Below are 22,307 nucleotides of genomic sequence, written 5' to 3' on the forward strand. Positions count from 1 at the left end.
TCCACCCTCCCCCCGCCCCCGCCCCCTCCAGCCCCGCCCCACCCTCCGCCCACAGGGCCCTGGGCACCGAGTCAGTGCGCCTGGGACCTCTAGGGTGAGCAGACTCTAGAAGCTTCAGCTACCGCACACGCCCGCCTGTTGCATTTCACCCGACTCCAACTCAGTACGTGCAGCGGGGGGGAAAGTGCCCAGTGTGCCCGGGACTTCCCCATTTTAGAACTGGAAGTCCTGACCTGGGCAAACCGGATGGCTGGTCACCCGCAGGGCTGGTCTCCGGGCCCACACCGCGGCCAGACGGTGGCGGCGGGGCACGGTCTGCCCCCTGGACTTTTCTACCCTGCCCCTCACTGGTTTCCACTGCCTGTAGAGGGCTGAGGGATATGATGGGGGGGGGGGAGGGAGGGGAGGGGAGGAATGAAGTATGAGGTGTGAGGGGAGGGGAGGGGTGAGATGTGAGGGGAGTGGGAAACAGCACATTTAAGTGGCATAGCATGGCGTCCCTGTGTCAGGAACTTGACCTGGGCTCTCCCTTCACCCCCCAAGTAGATCTGTGAGGAGGCTGGTGGTAAAGGGTGGACCCAACCCTTCTCCTTTCTGTGTGAGAAACTGACTTGGGTTCCCTTGTGTCTGTAGCTCTACCACCTGGAAACCTCATCTGGGCAGAAGGTCAGTTGCATTACTAGGTGACAAGCACAACGGCAGCTCTGAGCTGTGTGTCTCATCTGGGCGCAGAGGGCAGAGGATGACGTATGAGTACACGAGTACGCACCTGGTGGGCCGCCAGAACTCGGAGGCCCCCTGTGGCTCTTGTGACTGGGCCTGTCCCTGGCAGGAGCCTTGGAAGCGATGCCTGGGACCGTCACAAGAAATGCCGACCCATTGTTGGCTCCCTGCACCTGCCTGTATGAGCCTCACTGGCTCGCACCTGAACTGTCTCCTGGGGGCCAAAGAGACTGGCCCCTGGTCCCCTGTGGGCCGTATGGTCTCCTTGGAGGACGACTTCCACAGGGGTGCATCAGATGCTGCCTGCTGCATCTCCTGCCAGTATCGGAGAGTCTTTGGGTCTAACTGTCTAGCTGTGCCCAAAGAAGACCTCTTGTGAGGTGCTATGTGGGAACTATCACCCACCATTCCACAGATGAAGAAATTAAGACTCTGAGTGGCAAGTACTTTGCCAGTGTCCACTGCAGGGGAGTGGCTGGTCTAGGAGTGGACCTGGATGGGTCTGACTTCAAAGCCACTGCCATTGGCATCCTGTTGTCCGAGTGGGAGAGCTGAGAAGACAGAAGCGCGGGGCAGTAGGGCATGAGGCCCACACTCCTGCAGCAGGGAGGGATGGACACTCTGTGCTGTGGGACTAGCTTCCCAGAGACCTTGCACACCTCCTGGACTTCTGCCACTAAGTTAGCAAAGCAAGGCTTCTCTGTGTTTCTCTGGCCCCAGAGAAAGCAGACGTGCTTTTCATTTTCAGTTGCTGCATGGTTCCACATTCCCATTGCTGCCTGGAGTTCTCAGATGCCTGCTTTTTTCAAGCAAAGACATCAGTTCATTTGCTTTTGGTTATCAGATGTGGGAAAGTCATGGGGGCTGCTGTGGTGGTGCTTTGGGTTTAGATTTCAAAAGAGAATGATCACTTCTCGGCTATCTTGGGTGTGTGTTTTCTTAGAGCCCCCTAATCCTTTGGTTTGGTTTGAGTATCCCTCTCCATCTGGTTGGGTGCCCCTTCTGTGCTGAGCTCCATGTCCTTCTCCATCCTTGGGTTTATCCTTCTGAGAACTTTCAGCTCCTCTGTTGGATTCCCTGCCCTCCTTGACTCCTTTGGTAGCCTGCATTTCAGTCATTTTAGTTTTCTCCAAAGGTTATTCTCACTAGAAATTATAGGATTGCTCTTGCAGCCCAACAAACACAGAGCAATGAATCTTTCCATCCTTGGGATCAACCCATCCTTGCCTTCAGCTGCTCCTTCCAACAAGATGCAGCTGTCCTTTGCTTCACATTCACTACCTTCCATTTCACTTGATCTACTTTGATTCCCAACGTCTTCCTTCCAAAAGTTTGGGAGGGATCAGTCATATGAGCAGGTGCCTTTTCCTGGAGATGCTCCCCCACCCACCTGCTCACCCTAGAATAACAACAGCAACAACATCCGAAAGTAACTTCTCTTCTCCAGGATTTGCTCCTGGGCTTGACTTCCACCAGCTGGTGTCCTGGCCTCCTCGGCAGCCCCACCCAATCCATCGTTCTCCTGGGAGGCGTGGTGCAGAGGCAGGTCTGCTGGGATCAGGAATGGCTGAGGTTGTAAGAAAGTGGACCTGGTCTCAGACCACTGCGGAAGGAGCCTCATTTCCTGCGGGTGCTCCAGGGATCACTCCACAACCCAGCATTTCTTCCTGGCCAGCCCCTTGCAAATTACCACCCAGATGTGAGACAGCCCGAGTGTGGTCTAGGCGGGGATGCTGTCCACCTCTCAATCCTTGATCTACAATGGCCCAGGTGCAGTCAAGCTCTGGAACTTTCACCCTCAAGAGTGATGGAGCCTGTGGCCTCCCCCTTGTAAATCCGAGGTCCTGGGGTCCACCGTCCACAGTGGGCAAGGCTCCAGTCCTCTCTCTCTGGCCAACAGCTGCTGATTTCAGCTGCACACAGATCTGGAGGGTTTTGTTGACTGGGGCTTGACTTTGGGTTCAGATCACAGGGACATTTGCAAGTCACTCTGGCTGATAGACTCCAGGATTCACATGGCACAGTTCATGGAGACATATGTACACAGTCAGTGTCTAGCCGGGCACACACACCACAGCTAGGGGAGGCATGCTGTGCAGGGACAAGGATGCAGTCTGTCCCCAGACAGTGCAGTGGCTCTCCAATCAATCCATTTCTAGTAATTGCACTTGGTTTCCTGGTATTCAGGTCTCTGCCCCTCGGGCTCTTGAAGGTGCCACAGTGGGGACTTGGATGTGGCCCTGAGCTTGACAAATTCCCCATCATCCTTGCAGAGCTCCTACAGCTTGGCCCAGCCAGGACCCAGCCATAGATCCTAAATGCCTCCCGTTCAAGCTGTCGTGTAGTATCTGTGAATTCTGGTTTCAGTTTCTGGGCTTGGAATAGCTTGTTTTGCTGTTGAATTTTGGTTTGAGTGGGGTTGGGTTTGCCATAGGACTCAGTTTATTCCATAAGCTCTTTTTCTATCCTGGAAAATTAAAAAATAATTTGACATGACACAAGAACCAAGGGGGAGAATGGCTGGGGAAGCCCCTGGCTATCTGCCCTCACCTGTTCCCATCACTGTCCTGAACTCTCCAGCTGAGCCCACTGAGGGACCTTCCCCGACAATCCAGGGAGCGAGGAAATAGGGTTCAGATGGCCTGTCTCCCAGCACCCACCCCCAACCCGCTATGGCAACCCCCACTCCCAGTCTGCTCAGACCTGGGATCATTCCTTTATTTGCTGCACAAGCACGGCATGAGCATCAACCATGTGCCAAGCGCTGTCCTAGGACCAGGGCACAGAGGGTCCAAGGAAGAGCCCTGTGTGCAGGGATTGGGCTCAGGGTATCCACAGTATCAGGCAGGGACAGGTGTCAGAGCTCAGCCTGGGGGTCCAGGCGGCTAGTAGGCTGTGGGCATCCTCAGAATTCACAGGGCCCTCACCTGGGCTGGATTCAGCAGCGGAATTCTAGACTCTAGGGGCCCTGGCAGACCCCAGTCCATGGTGGACACTCAGAACAGGGAGAACGGGGGAGGCCTGGGTGCCAAAGAAGGAACTCAGGATGAGACACACTCAGGGTCCAACGATCAGAGAAGGACCAGCTGCCGGGATGGCATCAAAACCAGGCCTGGGGTCCAGGGCAGGTGGTGGGGGAGAGGCAAGGAGCTTGGGCTCTTTACACAGGCTTCCTGGGCATTTTGTATGCAGGTCATGGACTTGCCCATCAGCCTCCTACTCCTGCAGACCCCTGATCCCAGAAGCCCACCCTGGTCTGGACCCTACGGTGAATTTACTGTCCCACAGGCAATAGAGAGCACCCAAAACCAAAGCCAAAATAGAAAGAACCTTGGGGAAAAGCCACAACCGCCTTCTCAAGATAAAATACAACAGGGGGACAACCAGGTCCCCATTGTCCAATCCTATTCACAGAGCGCTCCCTGATCTTCCTCTCAGGGGTGGAACTCGCCAGTGACCCCTGGATGCCCCGGGGCCAGTGAGCCTGACCAGGGGCAATCTACCACAAGGCCACTTTCCATGGCACCTAAAGGAATGTTACAGTCAGAGCTGGGAGGAAATCTCCTTTTTAGAAAAATCATTTTTATCAGTGAAAATGAAAGGATACCAACCCGAGTTCCTGGCTCACTGACGTCATCAAGGCCACAGAATGAATGCTAGTGAGAAAAACAAAAAAAGGAACAAAAACTATAAAATAAGACCAAAAGAAAATGAGGGGGAAAAAAAGAAAAGAAAAAAAGATGTAAGATATGTAGTATGGAACTCAATGACAGCATTTCACAAGAACTACACCACCGGGGTTGGGTTTGGAAAGAGAAACAGGAAGTCAGTGGGCTGTAGGAATGGATTTCACCGGAGAAACCCATCCTGTGGGATGTGTCACCCAGGGTGGGTTGTCCCTACACAGTCCCCAAACATCTGGCTAATTTAGACAGGGGAGATGTACACCATGGACCAGGGCTTTTTGGTGCAGAGGTGTGACTTTCTTGAAGAACCTGGCAGGACAGCATATATAGAGGAAGACCTCTCCAATAGTCCTAGCTGATGGTCCCACCAAAGGCCAGGCATGACATGTGTACAAGGATCAAGGAAGATTCCACCCAGGTCACAGGTCATCCAGTCCGACCTGCGGACCGGCCCCTATACCATCCCTGCCAGGGCCCCCTCTCCCAAGAGATTCCACTGTTTAAAATCTTTTTACCATTTGATTAGTCTACTTTAAAAAGAAAAAATTTGCAGAAAAAAATGACTTTAAGGGAATGAAAAATTATACAGGTCAGTTTGAGAGTAGAGTTTTTTCCCTTAGTTTATTTATTACTTGCGTTATTCAAAAAGAATTGCTGGTGAGTAGGTGAAACGTCTGAACATTATCCAGGGCTTTTGAAAAGAATTCATTATTTTTTTCCTAAATTGTTATTGAAAAAATGAAAATCCAAACAGACAGCCAACAAATTTTAAACAAAATTTAGAATCACTGGAAGTTAGAGCTAGAAGGGGCATTTAGAATCACCTAGCTCTTCATATTCTACATGAGGAAACTGAGGCCCGGGGTAGGGGAGGTCCTTGCCAAGACCAGCCTGCGGAGTATGGCAGGGACAGAGTTCCTGACCACTGACCATGGTGGCTGGAGTTATTTTTCTACCAGCCCAGGCCAGTAGTGCCCGTGGGGAAATCCTTGAAGTATCCTTGAGATCCCCTCAGCTCCTCAAAATAACCTTGGAAGCTGGGGAGGGGGGATGGCACGCAGCAGATGGGGACTCTAGGAATCTGCTTAAATTGAATTTCCATGGGATTTCCAGGGCGCCGACAGGAGAACTGGCCCAAATCCTCCAGCCATGACCCTCTGCTGCCCCGCTGCTGGTTGTGCAGGCTGGTAGGCCCCAGGGCTCCAGGTGCAGATGGGAAGATGCCAAGAAGGTGAATTAACCTGTGTAATAGCTGACTCCCAGGAGAGAAGCTGGTGTACCATCTGAAGAGCTGTTCTGTCTCTTTGGGCCATTGTATTTGATTCCCTCTAGACAGAGCGGGCTGTCATCCCATTTGTAGATAGCCCTGAATCTGCTCTCTGGTGGCTTTCGTGACTTTGGCCTCACTCTGTCCATGGAATGAGACGGCTTCCTCTCTCCAAAGGCCAGCCTCAGATACCCGAAGCCCAGAAATGCCCTTTCTCCAACTGCTTCCCCGGGGTGACGGCACATCACCCTTCAAGCTTCCTGGGGCACATTGTCCCCAACGGACCAGCCCGATGGGGTCAGAGCCCTTCACCTGTTCCCACATGTGAGCATACCTCTGCGATATAAAATGTGCAGTTGTAGGTTTTCTCTCTACTCATCTATTACTCATTCTGCAAACACTTGATGATGCCCTATTCTGTGGCAAGAACTGTCTTGGATAAAGAGATGAATAAAAGCTAGTGGATGGACAGGAAGTGGTAAGTGCCCTGACAAAGATGCCGCATGTGTGGACTCATTTGTCCGTCTGGACCAACAACGTGTGGCGGGGGCACTGGTGTGACATCCCTGGAGACCCCGGGTATCACTTTCCAGCTGTGGGATCATGGACAAGTGTCTGAATCTTTCTCAGGCTCAACGTTCTCACTCTTAAAATGGTGATAGCCGTAGGGAGACAATGGGGCTGGGTGTCAGCCATACTTTCTGCTGGAGGGAGGAGACTTCTAAGAACGCTCACTGGTTTTTGGCATATATGTCGTTCAAGGTGAATGAGTCCAACGTCTGTGGCTGGTTTACGGCTCACAAAAGAAGGTGAGGTAGTGTCAGAGGGGTTCACCTGAAGGTCTTTGGTGGAAAAAAAAATAGACACCCTCCTCCTCCCTCACACAAAGTTGATCCCAGACTGTACTTTTCTTTTTTTTCTTTTTTTGCGGTACGCGGGCCTCTCACTGTTGTGGCCTCTCCCGTTGCGGAGCACAGGCTCCGGATGCGCAGGCTCAGCGGCCATGGCTCATGGGCCCAGCCGCTACGTGTCATGTGGGATCTTCCCGGACCGGGGCCCAAACCCATGTCCCCTGCATCGGCAGGTGGACTCTCAACCACTGCGCCACCAGGGAAGCCCCCGGACTGTGCTTTTCTTCCCTAGAAAAGTACTTGATGGGGCTACCTACTTCTTGGACTGCCAGTTTGGGGGACATGGGCAGAGAAGGGAGGGCTGGAGACAGAGCCCATTCCTTGGGTTTCATGAAACTGACAGGAGAAGAGAATATTCCATGTGAACGACTCATGGAGAGAAGCCCAGGGGGTGGTCTGAGCTCACACCACTCACCTTTTCCTCCAGCTCTTTCAGATGTCGCTTCTGGACCTCCAGTTTATCCTCCAATTCTCGGATTCTCTGCAACACATTAAGTTCTGTATCAGAAAAAGTAAAATTTCCAGGTTCAAACCTTACTGTTCGTTGTTTATCGTGGTGTGGCGTATAAGCAGTGACACATACAAATAATAAGTGGGCAGCTCGACTAACTTTTATACGTGTGCAGGCCTGTCTCTCCACCCCGTGAATCAAGACTGAGGGCTTCCCCAGCACCCAGGAGGCTCCCTCAGGCCCCCAGGGGACTCCATTCTGACCTCTGTCCCTAAAAGTAGATTTTGCCTCTTCTTGAAATGCACCGTAATGGAATTATACAGCGCGTACTCTTCTCAAAACATAAACATCAAGACTAGACCAGGACATGGAGGTGCCTTGGGCAGGTTAATAGAGATCACGGATTTGAAGTAGCACCAAATGACTTGTCCAAGATTCATTTAGCTGGAGCCTCAGAGCTGGTGCAGAGATGAGTGCCAGTGGTAGGCGTGGCTGTAGCGTCCACTCAGATTCTCAGAAGCCCACGTAGTGCTAGGTTTTAGGATGACAAACTGTCCCATTTGCCTGGGACTTTCCTGGTTTTAGCACTGAAAGTCCAGAGTCCTGAGAAACTCATCAGTCCCGGGGAGACAGGGACAGTTGGTCACCTACCTGGCTCTGCGCCTGCTGAATGCCCCTAGGGGTGCACGCCAAGCCTCGGTGGTTTATCCATCTGTTCCTTCCAGTTCCACACAGCATCCCACCCAGGGGGTCTGGCAAGTACAGCCTTTTCCAGATTGTCATGTGTCCAGTAGCACTTCAATACCCCTCAAGGGCTGATACCCCCGGACAGCTGCTTAGCTGGCTACAGCCTTGCCAACCCTGAATGTACACGGAGACCTCACTCCTCTGGAGAACGCTGTCGGGCTGAAGGGCGGCGACTCAGGTCAGCCCGAATTAAGCATGTGGACCATCATCAGTCCGTAGAAGCCTTCTGTCCAGATTCTCAAACTCAGATCGGCATCACCTGGAGGCCCTGTGGGTCCCAGGAGCCCTTCCCCAGGGTTTCTGACTCAGCAGTTCAAGGTGGGACCTGAGAAGCTGTATTCCTCACAGGTCCCCAGGTGATGCGGTTGCTGCTGGTCGGGGGACCCCACTCTGAGAACCACCACTGTGGGCACATTCACCCACTCGGCCAATATGGCTCAGTATGCCCGGGGCCTCGAGTTTGTGGTCCCGTCAGGTTCAGACGATGGTGTTACGCAAATACATAGATGGTGCCCTGGATGAATACAGATGTCATGGAGAAAGTCGAGCAGAGGTAAGGAAGGAATGGGGTGCTATTTCATAGGGGTGCTCAGGGAAGATCACACTTGAGCAGAGGTGAGGGGTGTAAGGAGTTGAAGTGTGGGCTGGGGGGTCCAGAGGAAACACAAAAGCCAGCCCACTGTGGTTTTCCAGACGCCAAAGAGGGAAGGGAACTCCAGGCAGAAGGAATGTTGTGTGTGTGTGCAGGGAGCTGGGAGTGCTGGGGGGCAGAGCTCAGAGGGTCTGGAATGTCCCGATGAGGAACTTGAAGATTTGGGGGTGTCATGGAGAACTCATGAAGGATTTCAAGTAAGGAAATAATGAGATTTTGATTCTGGAAAGATCACACTGGCAGCAAAACAGAAGATGGATTGGCACGGAAGAGAGATGAAAAATACTTCTGCTCTCAGATATGTGACCTTGGGCAAGTAGTTCAGCCTCTCTGGCCTTGGTTTCCTTATCTGTAAATTGGGGGTAATAGTGCTGCCCACATCTGAGGATTTAGCAAGTGAATCTGTGCAAAGTACTTATAGCAAAGTCAGCAGAGAGTACCTGCTCTATAAAGGACGAGAAACCCAGTATGTTTCTAATTCTCTTCCACCTGAGGGAGACTGTGACCGCCCTCCAGAGACCCCCTTGCAAGGCGGGCAGGCAGAGAGCATCTGAGAATGAGCACAGAACTCAGCTAGACCCTTGCTTGGATCCCGGGTCCCCAATTTACCAGAGGGTGGACTTTGGAGAGTCATGTAATCAAACAATCTCTCTGTGTGGAACACCTCTTCTGTAATAACTGCACAGTGACCCTGTAATCCTGGGGGTGAAATGGGGACCTGGGGTAAAGTGCCTTGCAAATCACAATGCCACGTGGAGGGAGGACAATGCTTTACAGCTTTCGAAGGATTTGCAAAAATCTCCCAGGAACAACTTCTGGGCTTTAAAAATCAGCCTGAGTTCATTTGTATCATTTTTTAGATTCCAAATATAAGTGATATCATATAATATTTGTTTTTCTCTGACTGACATAGTATGATAATCTCTAGGTTCATCCTTCTTGCTGCAAATGGCATTATTTCATTCTTTTTTATGGCTGAGTAATATTCCATTGTACATATGTACCACATCTTCTTTATCCATTCATCAGTTGATGGACATTTAGGTTGCTTCCATGTCTTGGCTATTGTAAACAGTGCTTCTATGAATAGACACTGGGGTGCATGTATCTTTTCAAAGTATGGTTTTCTCTGGATATATGCCCAGGAGTGGGATTGCTGGATCATATGGTAGCTCTCTTTTTAGTTTTTTTGAGGAACCTCCATACTGTTCTCCATAGTGGCTGTACAATTTACATTCCCACTAACAGTGCAGGAGGGCTCCCTTTTCTCCACACCCTCTCCAGCATTTACTGTTTGTAGACTTTTTAATGATGGCCATTCTGACCAGTGTGAGGTGATACCTCATTGTAGTTTTGATTTGCATTTCTCTAATAATTAGTGATGTTAAGCATCTTTTCATGTGCTTTTTGACCATCTGTATGTCTTCTTTGGAGAAATGTCTATTTAGATCTTCTGCCCATTTTTTGCACTTATTTACAAAAGAGAAACAGATTCACAGACTTTGAAAACAAACTTACGGTTACCAAAAGGGAAAGATGGGGGGGGGATAAATTAGGAGTTTGGGATTAACATATACACACTAATATATATGTAATAGATCATCAACAAGGATCTACTGTATAGCACAGGGAACTCTACTCAATATTCTGTAATAACCTATATGGGAAAAGAATCTGAAAAAAATGGATATATGCATATGTATAATTGAATCACTTTGCTGTACACCTGAAACTAATACAACATTGTAAATCAACTATGCCCCAATATAAATTTTTTTTTAAAAAGATTAAGTGAAAAAAAAGTAAATAAATATTTTTATTTAAAAAAACTCAGCCTGAGAAGCTGATTCTCATTCTAGTCTTTCCTGAATTTTTTTAATAACTAGGGTCAGTCTCTCATCCAGGCATGGGAGGCTGGAAGGGGCAGTGCTTAAGAGCTTTGTCATCTCATGACATGGGTTCACATTGCAGCTCTGCTACTTCCTGGCTGTGTGACCTTGGGCAAGTTGCTTACCCTCTCTGAGAACTCACTCACCTCACCTGTGAAACTGCATCAGTGGTTCCCACTCAGAGGGTTGGTGTGACCATCAGTGAACCAACATTTATGGAGCCCCTTCTATGTGCCATCACTGATCTGTCTCCCTGCACTGGAATATAAGCTTCATGAGAGCAAGTGCTCTATCCCCAGCACCTAGAACAGAGCCTGGTATGTAGACGTTAGAAAAATTGCAAATGAAAATGGTGTGACATGGAGCAGGAGAAGCTCATGAGAGAGGCAGCCAGTGCATTTGTAGAGGTGAGCACAGGGCCCAGGGGCTCAGGGTGCGAGGCTAAGCAACCCAGACTTCATCTTCTGGCCACGGGGGAGCCAGGGAGGGTCTTTGGGGAGGGGTGGCGCTATGCCGTGTTAGGAAGGCTTCTGCGGTGCAGTGGATGGATTGGCAGGGAGGGGCAGTGAGGGGTGAGGGTGGTACTGCAATTGCTTGTGGTCCCAGCAGGTATCTGTGGTGCAGGCCAGCTGGTGCTGGGGAGTAAAGCCTGGGGAGGGAGAGGACAAAGCAAGTTTATATGAGTGGATCGACTCCAATCTTCACGCCGAGAGAACATTTTGCAAATATGCAGAATCGTTCTGTTGGGAAAGGTACCATGGGCTGATTGATTTTTTTCCTGCACCCACTTTTCCCCTTACTTAATAGGGCTTGAAAACTGAAATGTCCGCTGGGGCCAGGCTGATGATGTCACATCACTGCATCCCATGGGCCAAATGCAGGCAAAACGGACAGGGGCCATCCAGGGCAAACTGGGACGCATTCTTCCCATCAACGCAGGCAGCTGGTGCTCCAGGCCGGGTCAGATGCAGCTCAGTGCTGCCAGAATGCCTGGCAGTGCTGTGCTGTGTTGTGTTGTGTGTGTGTTGTACTATGTTGTGTTGTGTGTGCTGTACTGTGTTGTGTTGTGTGTGTTGTGCTGTGTGTGCTGTGTTGTGTGTGCTGTGCTGTGTTCTGAAAGTTGTGTGTTGTGTTGTGTTGTGTGTGCTGTGTGTTATATGTACTGTGTTGTGCATTGTGTGTGCTGTGCCGTGTTGTGTTGTGTGTGCTGTGTTGTGTTGTGTGTGCCATATGTACTGTGTTGTGCATTGTGTGTGCTGTGCCATGTTGTGTGTGCTGTGAGTTGTGTGTTATATTTACTGTGTTGTGCATTGTGTGTGCTGTGCTGTGTGTGCTGTGTGTTGTGCGTGCTGTGTTGTGCCTCTGTGCTGTGCTTGCACTCAGCATTGTTCTGGGCACTGGGACATGGCAGCTCCCCTGCCCTCAGAGCCTCGTGGGGAGACAGTCAGCAAAGACCAAGTAGTGAGAAGTGACAGGAAGAAAAGTCAATCAGGGGAGCAGCTGGTTAAGCAAGACCATGGGGCAGCCGCTCTCGGGTGACATTTGAGGAATGTGTCCCCAGCAGGGGGACAGCAGATGCAAGGCTGGATCTGGGCACAAGGGCTGGGGTGACACGGGGCCAGAGCGCACGCACCTGGGATCTTCTTCCAAGAATGAAGGGAAGACTTGGGGGGTTTTGGGCAGGGCCCATTCCTTCCTACCCTCAGGTGTACATGTCGAGGTCCCCCCCCACCAGCAGGTCTCTCCCTGGCTCCCAGCACCCCCCAACCCCCGTCACGGCCACCCCCTGCCCAGGGCCTGCCTCTGTGTTCACTATACCAGATGTGAGCTCTACAAGGCCAAGGGCATCTCACTCTCCCTCTTCCCAGTCCTGGAGCACAGCCTGGACCGCACTTGCCTGATCAGCATGTGCTGGGGACTCCAGCAGGGGTCTTGTTACTGTGAGTGACAGAACCTACAGTGGAGGCCAGGCTGGGTGGGAAAGGCCCAGGGCAGCGGGTAGGAGCTGACACCTGTCCAGGGCTTAATTCATGGTGGGTTCTCTTCCAAATGCTTCACAGAAATTCTCCATTGACCTCAACCCTTGAGATGTGTGCTGGCAGTGTCCCCATTCTGCAGATGAGGACACCCACGAGAGGATCACAGAGCTGAAGTACCTTGTCTCAGGTTACGCTGGGCGGGGCCGGGGGGATTTGAATCCAGACCTGTCTGACCCAAGACCCTGTGCTACTAATGCCACATCGTAGCTCTCCATTCGAAGCTTTAAAATGCTGTTTTTTATGTTCCTGGAGGGAAAAAAAAATCACTGGGATGCACGTTTGAAATTCTCAGGCTCCTAACGCCCTTCTCCCATTGGAAATGTGGCTTCTTCTAAACTATTTTTTTTTAATGCCAGATTTCTGGAGACTCTATCAAATTCAGGACAAACACTTGCCAAAAACAAGTAGTAAACCTCAGGGAATTAGTATGATGTGAACTCAGAACTGGCCCCTAGCGCAATGGCCACTGCTTCCTAAAGGTGGGTTGGCCTTAATCAAGTTGTTTTGGCCCCTGGGCCTCTGTTTCCCATCAATTAAACTGGGTCAAACACTTAGATAGCCAAGAGTTTTACAAGTCATGTGATACTCTACAAACTGGGGTTTTAACAATGCTCATTACAACTATTGTTTCGGGTTGATGGTCTCTTTTAAAAATTCTGTATGTGGTGGGAACTGCTTTTGAAAACTACAGCTGATGAACAATGTAAACATTTTCTCCAGCATAATAAGCCTGTTCCCACCTCAGGGTCTTTGTACTTGCTGTTCTCTCTTCAAATAGCTGAATGGCTCACCTCTCACATCATTTTAGCCTCAAGTCTCACCGTTTCTGATATCTACATGCATGTTGCCTGTTTCCCCTCAGTGAGATATGAAAAGACACCCCCCAGGAAAGCAGGAACTTTGCCCACTGCTGCATCTCCAGCGGCCAGACCTGTGCCCAGCACATGACTGGTGCCCAGTGATATGCTGTTGAATGAAAGCTTGAGACAGGAGGGTCTCTCTGTCCCCAGCATCACGCTGTCACGGGGCTGGTTGTAAGGAAAGTCTCTCTACCCAGGCATCACCTGGATGAACCAAATCCAGCCCATCCCTTTAAAGGAAACACCCAGTAAAACAGATGTACTCTGAACTCTGAGCATCTTTTGCAAAGGCCCTGAGATGCTGCCTGGGCTCCTGCTTCCTGCTGCTATTACACGTGTGATGCTGGGCTGGGAGAGGGGGGAGCAAGAATCTGTGAATGTCATGGCATCATCGGTTACATCTGTGCCACACTGGGAGAGTTTGGCCAAGCATTTCTGCCTACAGGGTGACACAGGACCCTTAAGACAAAGCCTGGAGCTAGAGTTGCTCCGAACCACCCACGAAGAACAGGAGGTCAGGAGGGCGTAGCCTTGCTGACAGTTCCGGAGCTGAGCCCAGAGAAGGGAGGAGGTGGAAGCTTTCCCCTGGATTCTGTGGCATGATGTGATGGAGGAGGGGCTCACCTGAGCTGAGTCAGGGAAGAAGGCATGAGAACTCATTTCCTTACAAAGCCAAAAATGTAACGGGAAACCTGCTATGGACAGAATTGTGACCCCTCTAAATTCTTATGTTGAAGCCCTAATAAGGTCATAGGTGGGACCCTAATCTGGTAGGATTGGTGGTCTTATAACAAAAGGACAATCTCTCTCCCTCTCATCTTTGCCCCAATCTGCCCCCCGCATCCCCCTTGCCATGTGGGGGTCACAGAGAGAAGGTGGCTGTCTGCAAACCAGGAAAAGAGCCTTCCCCAGCAACCCAATCAGCCAGGCCTTGATTTTGGACATCTAACCTCTGTTGTTTAAGCCATGCAGTCTGTAGTATTTTGTTATGGCAGCCCAAGTAAACTAATACAGACACTTACACCCCTCTCTAACTCACAGCCATGTATCTCTCAGACTAACTAGCATTTAACAACTTAACTTGCACAGAAATCTCCTGGGAATCTTGTAGACACAGAATCCTATTCAGTAGGTCTGGGGTGGGCACTGAGAGTCTGCATTTCTAAGAGCTCCCAGGAGATGCTCCACGGACCACACTTTGAGTAGCCAGGGTGGACAGAACAGAACGCGGCCTCGGGTGTCAACATCCATGTTTGTAATTATATAAAGAGAGTCCTCCTTTTACTAGACACCTCCCAGGCACCAGGCGCTCACTAACTGATTTGCATGTCCTACCTCACTAATGCCTCAGAGTGATATATCATCTGTCATTGGTATTGGCTGACAGACGCCTATCAGTGCATATTAATGAGAGTGAGGGCATTTTCGGTGGGAGGAAGGGTATCTACCATTTACCCTCAGCAGAATTCTCAACTGATTTGAAAATGTTCCAGAGATAAAGGAAAAGCAGCTCCCAGCCCTGGGTCAAGCTCTTAGTCAACTTTCCCCATGCTTAGGTACATGCAATTTACTAGGTAGGTCAAGAGAAATGTAAAATGAAGTGATTGGTCCCATACGATCTTACACAAACACTCCAAAACACTTGTATTTGAAATGATTTTCTTCTTTAAGGGAGACTAGTCCTCAATCGACCACACAGCCAGCATGGCTTGCTTTCTGCTGCTTTTTTTTTAATCACCTGAGTCCCTTTTTCTCTTAGTATGTGGGACATGGTGCTTTTCAGGGAGTCACGGCCACATGTGGCATTGCCCTTTGTGTTTTGGGTGTGCTCACTGGCCCCTCCATCACACTTTCTGGACTTAGACTGTAACCAGCACCTTCGTGAGATCTGGATCCTCAGGTGGGTAATGACTTTTTGGTTCAAATACACAAATGCTCTGCTTTGAGCTGGATTTGCTGAACATGAAATCAACCCCTTCATTCACACTCAGTTGACAAGTCCTGCAAACGACACCCAGTGCTGGGCATTAGCTAATCCAGCATCCAGCTCTTAGCCTGGTCTGGTCCTGGTCCTGCTACACCTACTCACAGCCTACACTTGGCAATAATAACGCTGCCTACACTTACTGAGAGCACTTTCCATGTAATAGTTCACTTAAACCTTACAGCATCCCAGTGAGTAGGCATTATTACCATCTCAGGAAAGTGAGACCCAGAGAGGTTAAGTCACTTGTCCAAAGCCACACAGCCAATAAGTGGGAAAACAGGGTTCAAAGCCAGGCTGTCTTGTCCCAGGGTCTGTTTTTTAAACCACTGCTACTCCAGCTGACCACCCCTGCTCTGCTGCTGCCTGAAACACTGCTCCCCCAATGGCCACCTGGCTTCTTCCTATTTACCTTCAAAACCTGGCTCAGCTGAGCCCTCCATCGGAACCTTCACAGCTTGCCCTGGGAAGGGACCTCCCCATACCCCCAGCACTCTGTGTGCACCGACTGAAGAGCCCCAGTCACGCTAGATGCTCGGGATCTGTCCCGCTGGGGTGCAGCCACCTCAGGGGACTTTTCACTAGCGATGTGACCATAACAGAGATGGTTCAGTGACAGTGTCCTTGTCACACCCCCTCCATGCTTTTCCCTTCTCTCCCCTCCATCTCCATCCTCTCCCTCCTGGTGTCCCCAGCATTCCTAGCATGTGCCAGACATCATACCAGCTCAGGAGCTATGCCCATCGGAGCCAGGTCACTCGGGAGCTGGCGAGCAGATCACACTGGCACAGACGGGGCAGTGCGGGAGCCCAGGTGGAGGGTCGTGGGGGATGCCCGAAGTCCTCTCACCCAAATCAAGTGTGGAATGAAGAGTTCGCCGTCATAACCTCCAGTTACCCTTTCCCCCTTCATCACGGACCTTTCAGTCCTCAACCGAATGCAGTCGGCTGTGCCCCCCACACCCCTTCCAAACCCACCGGGGATCTTGGCTTCTCAGTCCTAATGGGGGCTTCTGCTGCTTCGGACACAGCTCTCTACCTGCTCCTTCTTCCAATTCTCTGTCTCTGTCTCTCTCCTTCTGTGACACCGACCCCCACTGGTTATCTAGATCCTTCCTCACAGACAGGATTCCTTATGAGCTGTGTGACCTTTAGGCACGTGAGTAAACCTTCCTGAGCCTCAGTTTTCTCACCAGGAAAATGGACATAATCATCCCACCTGCAGGAGTGCCGTGAGGTAAAGGATCTAAAACAGTGCGTGCCCAATGAATGCCAGAGCGACGGCTGCATCCTCATCTTTGTCCCCCTCACGAGTCCCGGGAAGCTGGTCCCCGTGCGCTCGGCAGCACATAACGTTCGCACAGGACCCCAAACACATTTAGGAATACAGAGGTGACAACTAATACAGCCTACAGGTCCAGTCCTCAAAGTAGCCGTCATCACAAGATCAGCCCCAAAGCAAACCGTCCAGCCCGCGCCTCCTGGTTACAAGAACCTGAGTTTAAACAGAACACAAATGCCGGAGGAAGAGGGGATGCCTTGCTTTGGTTTGTGTTACCATTTAGCTGGGGCGGGGACTGTGTTGTTTAAGTGTGTGATCAGAAACAGTTGGCGGTATAGTGGGCCCGAGAGCCCCGCGTCTCCCCATCACTGAGGATTCACCTGTGGGCTATGAGGGCGTCCACGGGAAGACCTCCCTGCTTCACGGAAACTTGATTTCCTGCTAGCTCTCCAACGACTGTGCCCGTCAGAGGTGTCAGTGTGCCGACAGGGGACAGGAGGGGTGGAGGAGCGGGGATGGTGGCCAATGGTGGCCAGTGGCGCCCAGCTGGGCCCCTGCCCCTACCTGCTGGGCCTGCTGCAGCAGCTCCATGCGCTCCCGCAGGATCTGGCTGTCAAACTCCCGGCTCTGCCGCAGGATCTGCCTGCGCAGCTTCTCCACGGCGGCCTGCAGGTCCTCCCGCTGGCCCTCGCTCAGCGCCTCGCTGGCCCGCCGCCCCGGCTCCTGCTGCAGTGCATCGTACAGCGTGGCCTCCAGCTCCTGGATTTTCTGAGCGGCCCAAATCACACAGACAGTGGGAGGTCACAGGTGGGTGGACGGGAACCCCTAGGACACTGCAGCCGAGCGAGGCCCAGCTGGGGGATCTTGGGCAGGGAGGGGAGGAATGCAGGGGCCGAGCAGAGCGGCCAGCGGCCTCGGGGGTGGGCATGGGGGCGAGGGAGCCCCTTTCAGCCCTGTGCACACGGTTTTGAGAACATTTCTTAACTCTGTTCAATCAAGACACCGTGCTCTGTACAGGAGGGGACTAGGGCAATAAGAAGAAATAGTCATAACCGCCCCTTAAGATGTGTGATTCAAAGAGAGGTTTGACTCAACTGGTCTTTATTTTTGTCTTTGGCTTCCAATTTACTGTCCCCAGCTTGGGAACAAATCTCGCCTTTTATCTCGAGTAGCGTGGAAAATGTGTCCCAAATGGCACGCACTTGGCATTCAGCTGCCTAATTAGAAAAGCAATTTCAACCCCAAGCAAATGGGGACAGTGTCCTTATTGCTCTCTCCTCCCTCTGAAAAGCAAGACACCCCTGGTTAGCAGAGCACATGAGAGACTAGTAGCCAGGGGAGGAGATCCTTGTGAAAGCTCAGAGTTTTCATCATGAGAGGAAGTTATTTCTTTTCAGCCTCACGGCGAGACACTTAAATACATTTACCTCATGGGAATATGTAGGGACAGAAGAGAGAAGTATCTCCTTCTCTGCCATCCTAAATCCCCGCCCACGTCCCTTGCTAGGAACAGCTCTTTCTCTCCCAAAGACGCTATAGACCAATCGCCCATTTTAATGGTAATTGCTATGAAGCCGCAGGAGGAGGTTTGAAGCAGTGGGTCCACACGGGTGGCCCTCTGTGCCTGTGGCCACCTGCTCCTGCAGCCTCCCCGGCTTCAGCATGGCTGTGCTAACCTCCCCCGCAAGGGAATTCCAGGCCCATCAGACCGATCTTAGCCAGCAGGCATCAAATTCCCCTGTCCTGACCCTAGTCGTCGCCCCTGGGAAACTAGAAGGTGGGAATCTGTCCACTGACACAGCCAAGGGATCCACGTGGAGCCGGAGCTTGCCTGTGCCTGCTGGCCACCCCCTCCCCCTGCAGCAGCTGGGCTCCTAGGAGACCCGCATGTGGCCAGCTTCCAGCCAGGACCCCACCACCCAATTCTGGAAGCTCCACTGTGGCCTTGCACCATCTCACTCAGCTCAACGACAAAGGAACACAGGTGTGACTTTGGCACCTGCTGTCCTCCCTTCTGCCCGCGGCCACGGCACTGCCACCCTCTGGAGACTTTTCTTCCCTGACCGTTCAGATCAGCCGAGCACTGATCACAGCTCCAATCTCGTCATGTGCCTGAAAGCCCACTTGAGGCTTTGGAATATTCTTTGGGTAAGAATGTCATTTCTACCCAGTGGCAGGATCAGCACGCCCAGGGGCCTCCTCTGTGGAACCTGGACTCAGGGTCCCCAAGGGCCTTTCTGCACATGGCACTTAGAGAGCCAAAGGCGGACACCAAGTTTTCCAAAGTGCGTTGGGAAACACCCGTCTTGCGAGATGTCCCTTGAAAGAGGGCCCCAAGAACCACTGAACTTGGACATGGCTTGCTCTGTTCCTCTTGAAGTCTCAGCCCATCCTTTAGGACCCAAGAAGTCCTCAGAGTTTTCCAAACTTACTCTCCGGCAGCCTCTCCCTCCTTTTGGGGCCATGCGTTTCTACGTTATCTCCTGAAATCATATTCCTCAGAACTTTCTGGGGAAGGCCAGGGAAGGACAGAGGTGGTGTATAGTGCAGCGGCAAAGGGCACTTGCAAAAGGATGGAGAATGTACAGAATCAAGGAAAACCCAAAAAAGTGAAAGAGGGAAGAAAAGGATGAGTATGTTTTCATTTCTAAATTGCCCTTAACAGCACGTGCCCAGAAGTAAGAACTGAATGGGGAAATGCCACTTCTTGATGAGGCCCAAACCGTCCTGACCTTCTCCATCTGCTGCCCCCTGCCCTGGGGATTCAAGCCTCAGAGCCTGGATACAAAGGCTCGAGGGTCGCAGTGAGGTGGACCAGCCTTCAAGTCCAGAATCTCCCACCTGTGCTAAGCCCAGCGTCCTACTCTCTGTCTTCATGGAGACGGGGACTTTTAGTTATTGATTCTGCATTGCTTAGGTACAAACCCACTCTGTAAAATGATGTTAGCTACAAATGACCTGAGCAAAGCCTTGCTCCAGACTCTATATACTCACTGCTTCTTCCTGCAAGAGCGGTGTTGAACTCCAAGTGCGCTCTGCTGTGGGGACATCCTGGAAATGCCCCCTCAAAGCCATATGAACCTGAGCATGGTCCCACCTCATGTTCATCACCAGTAAGTCCAGAACCAGTTCTGTGACCCAGGCGCAATGCTGCACAGGACCTCACAACAAGTAATTCTTGTTCTGATCGTCACCCACCCTCCACTCATGGCTTTACCTTTGTTCCTCTGTGACTGTCTCTTTTTGCTATTTACGGGAAAACTTGCTCTGGGCTTTAAGCATAAATAAATATTAATAAGAAATATTAATAAGCAGAAAGTTTCTTTTCCTTCATCTCAAATGATTACTAGAACTGAATAAGTATGCCCAAAGAAACCACCAAGCTAACTAAATGCTTTTGAAAAATCATGACTGATTTGGAAAAAGTGACAATTCATCTGTATGGTCATTCGGGTTGAAACCAGTCGAAATGTGGAGATGGCATCGGTATCGCGCCACGCGGCATTTCAAGGACCCCAAATGTGCCGTCAGCCCCAAAAGGAAGAGCAGCCGGTAATGCTGAGTCTAAAGAATCAGAACATGCAACCCACTTCCGGTCCTACCAGGTAAGCCTGGTCGAGGGCTTGCTTCCGGTAGTCTAGCTCCTCCTCCAGGTAGCCCTTCTGCCTGCTGAATAGGTCCTGAAAAAGAGCAGGTGCCCAAGGTCGAGGTCAGTGTGAGAACCCATCACCGGGCAGCTCTTCAGAGCCAACCTTCTCACATTTGATGGACAGTGACGGTCCCACCGAGTTGGGGACCTGCCAGGTGCTTGGGTGAGAAGGGATGTCAGGTCTGCCCTGCTTGCTCCTGCGTGAATCCCCAGCAGGAGCCTCGCTGGCCCAGGAGCCTTGATCAAGCCTGTCCCAACTCCTCCCAGCTTCCTTCCTCTCAGGTGTCTGACCTGGTTCCCACGCCCCGGGCTACAGGAATCCTTCTCGATTCCTCTTGTCACATCCCGGGGGACCCTGGATGCGGCTGGTTCTCAGATGTGGCTCTTCCTCCCCACACCAGTGGCATCACCCACCTCCTGATTATTCTCACTGCTGCACGCATCCTCCCCACCCTCTGGTCACTCAGTCCCTGAAAGCGTGATCTCTCCGAAACCCAAATCCCTTTTTTATTACTGATCGGAGGGTTTCAGGTTTAGAGCTCAGCAGTTGCAGCCACTTGATTTTATAGAGGAGGAAACAGAGGGCCAGAGGGGACCAGAGCCTTGCCCTAGATGCCACAGTTCACTGGTGACAGAGGTGGGACTAGACACCCAGGCCTGGTGATTCAGCCCAGGGCTCTTCCCGCCCAACACGCTGCTTCCAGGCCTTAGGCTCTTCCTTGGTCCTTCCCCTCTCATTTCTACTTAGAAAACTCGATTTGGTCTTTGAAGGCTCAAGAACCATCTCTTCTGGGAAGACTTCTCTGACATCCCCAGGCTGGGGAAGATGGATCCCGCTGTACACTCACGGCACCTGGTGAAGAGCTGGCATCACTGTTTATCAGGTACCGCGTGTGCCAAGCACAGCGTGAAAACGGGCCATGTGTCCAGTATCTCTCATCCCTATGGCCCAGCGAGGCGGAGATAGGAAACCCCATTAGCAATGAGGAAGCAAAGTCTAGTGTGTCTCTCCCAAACTCATGGCCAAGACGGGGCAAGTGAAGCCTGGAGCTCCACCTTGGTGTGCCTGAGCCCCTGGTCCATGTGCCTGCCTACCACCAAAGTGCCTCCCCTAATGTTCCCACACGACGCTGCCGCTGCCAGCTCCCGCACATACACCCCCAAGGGCTTGCAGGCTAGACAAGGCAGGGACCCCGCTATTCATTACTGAACCCCTAATCCTGACATAGTGTCCAGGATAGCAGAGGCTCCAAAAATATGTATCAAGTGAATAACTGAGTGAATGGATGATACTTACACAGAACAGCCACGAGAGCAAAAGCGAAATTTAGAAATGCATTGCAAATCAATACGAAACACACGCCAAGCCTTCCTGGGAAGCGAATTCTCTGAGCTGCCAACCCCCCTCCCTCCTAGGGGGTTGCATCTCTTACCTTCTCTTTCTCCAAGTCTAGCATCTTCTGGGTCAGGGCCGCCTCCGTTCCCTCTATTTGCTTCAGCCACTGGAAAACAGCAGGGACAGAGCGCGCAGCTAGTGAGAACAAGAGCTCCCTGGGGGCCGTCCTCCAAGAGGAGGCTCCTGGCCCGGAGAGGGTCCCCGTCATGTCCCAAGGTGGTCCTCGAAATGGAATTTCCAAGTCCATCCCGATGTTTCAGCTTCGACAGATGTTAGCACAGGGATCGTGGGTACACACACGTGCGTACGTGCATGCAGGTAGGTGTGGGGTGTGAGCCCAGGCAAGCCTGTAAGTGGGGGAGGTTGTGGGTGTGCGTGGTGGATACATGTGGAAGGCTGCGAGTGTGTGCCCTGGGATCCCCGCAGCCGGGCGGGCGAGCCTCCCTGGGTTCTACCCTGCCGAGCGCTGTGCTGGCGGCTTCACGCCTGGGACCTCGTCCGGCCCCCTCGTGACCACCCCATGGAGAAGGCAGCATCTCCCCATTTAGCAGGTGAAGACATGGCAGCTGAGTTAAGTCACTTGTCCAAGGTCACACAGGTGAGAAGTGGGGATTTCGAACCCAGCCTGCGGGACTGCACCCCTGCAGCCACTGGGGCGTGTCTGAGCAGCTGGGGGCACCACGGGGTGCAGGCGTGAAAGGGGGTCTGGCCGTGCAGGGTGTGAGGGCCTGAGAGCACAGGCGGGGGCACCTGCCATGGGCTGGTGATGGGG

General features: G+C 51.8%; 1 protein-coding gene across 1 annotated transcript; it reads right to left on the reverse strand.

The window, feature by feature from the left end:
• Positions 1-1,203: 1,203 nt before the first annotated feature.
• On the reverse strand, positions 1,204-21,743 carry LOC117201237 (janus kinase and microtubule-interacting protein 2-like). The gene is made up of 5 exons (XM_049708914.1): positions 21,573-21,743; positions 20,093-20,170; positions 17,055-17,258; positions 7,003-7,068; positions 1,204-1,254 (listed from the first exon to the last, which is right to left on the reverse strand). Exons 1-5 carry the CDS (start codon positions 21,741-21,743, stop codon positions 1,204-1,206), a joined length of 570 nt encoding a protein of 189 aa, XP_049564871.1.
• Between the last annotated feature and the right edge of the window lie 564 nt (positions 21,744-22,307).

This window comes from Orcinus orca, chromosome 4, assembly GCF_937001465.1.
Source record: "Orcinus orca chromosome 4, mOrcOrc1.1, whole genome shotgun sequence".
Taxonomy (NCBI): Eukaryota; Metazoa; Chordata; class Mammalia; order Artiodactyla; family Delphinidae; genus Orcinus; species Orcinus orca.

What these genes read in the sequence shown, in the direction of transcription:
- LOC117201237 (XM_049708914.1), bottom strand. Translation starts at nt 21,743, where the DNA reads ATGACGGGGACCCTCTCCGGGCCAGGAGCCTCCTCTTGGAGGACGGCC. An exon ending in TAGACTTGGAGAAAGAGAAG is followed by an intron (nt 20,171 to 21,572) that starts GTAAGAGATGCA and finishes GCTCTTTTTCAG; the next exon opens with GACCTATTCAGCAGGCAGAA. An exon ending in TGCTGCAGCAGGCCCAGCAG is followed by an intron (nt 7,069 to 17,054) that starts GTAGGGGCAGGG and finishes AATGTGTTGCAG; the next exon opens with AGAATCCGAGAATTGGAGGA.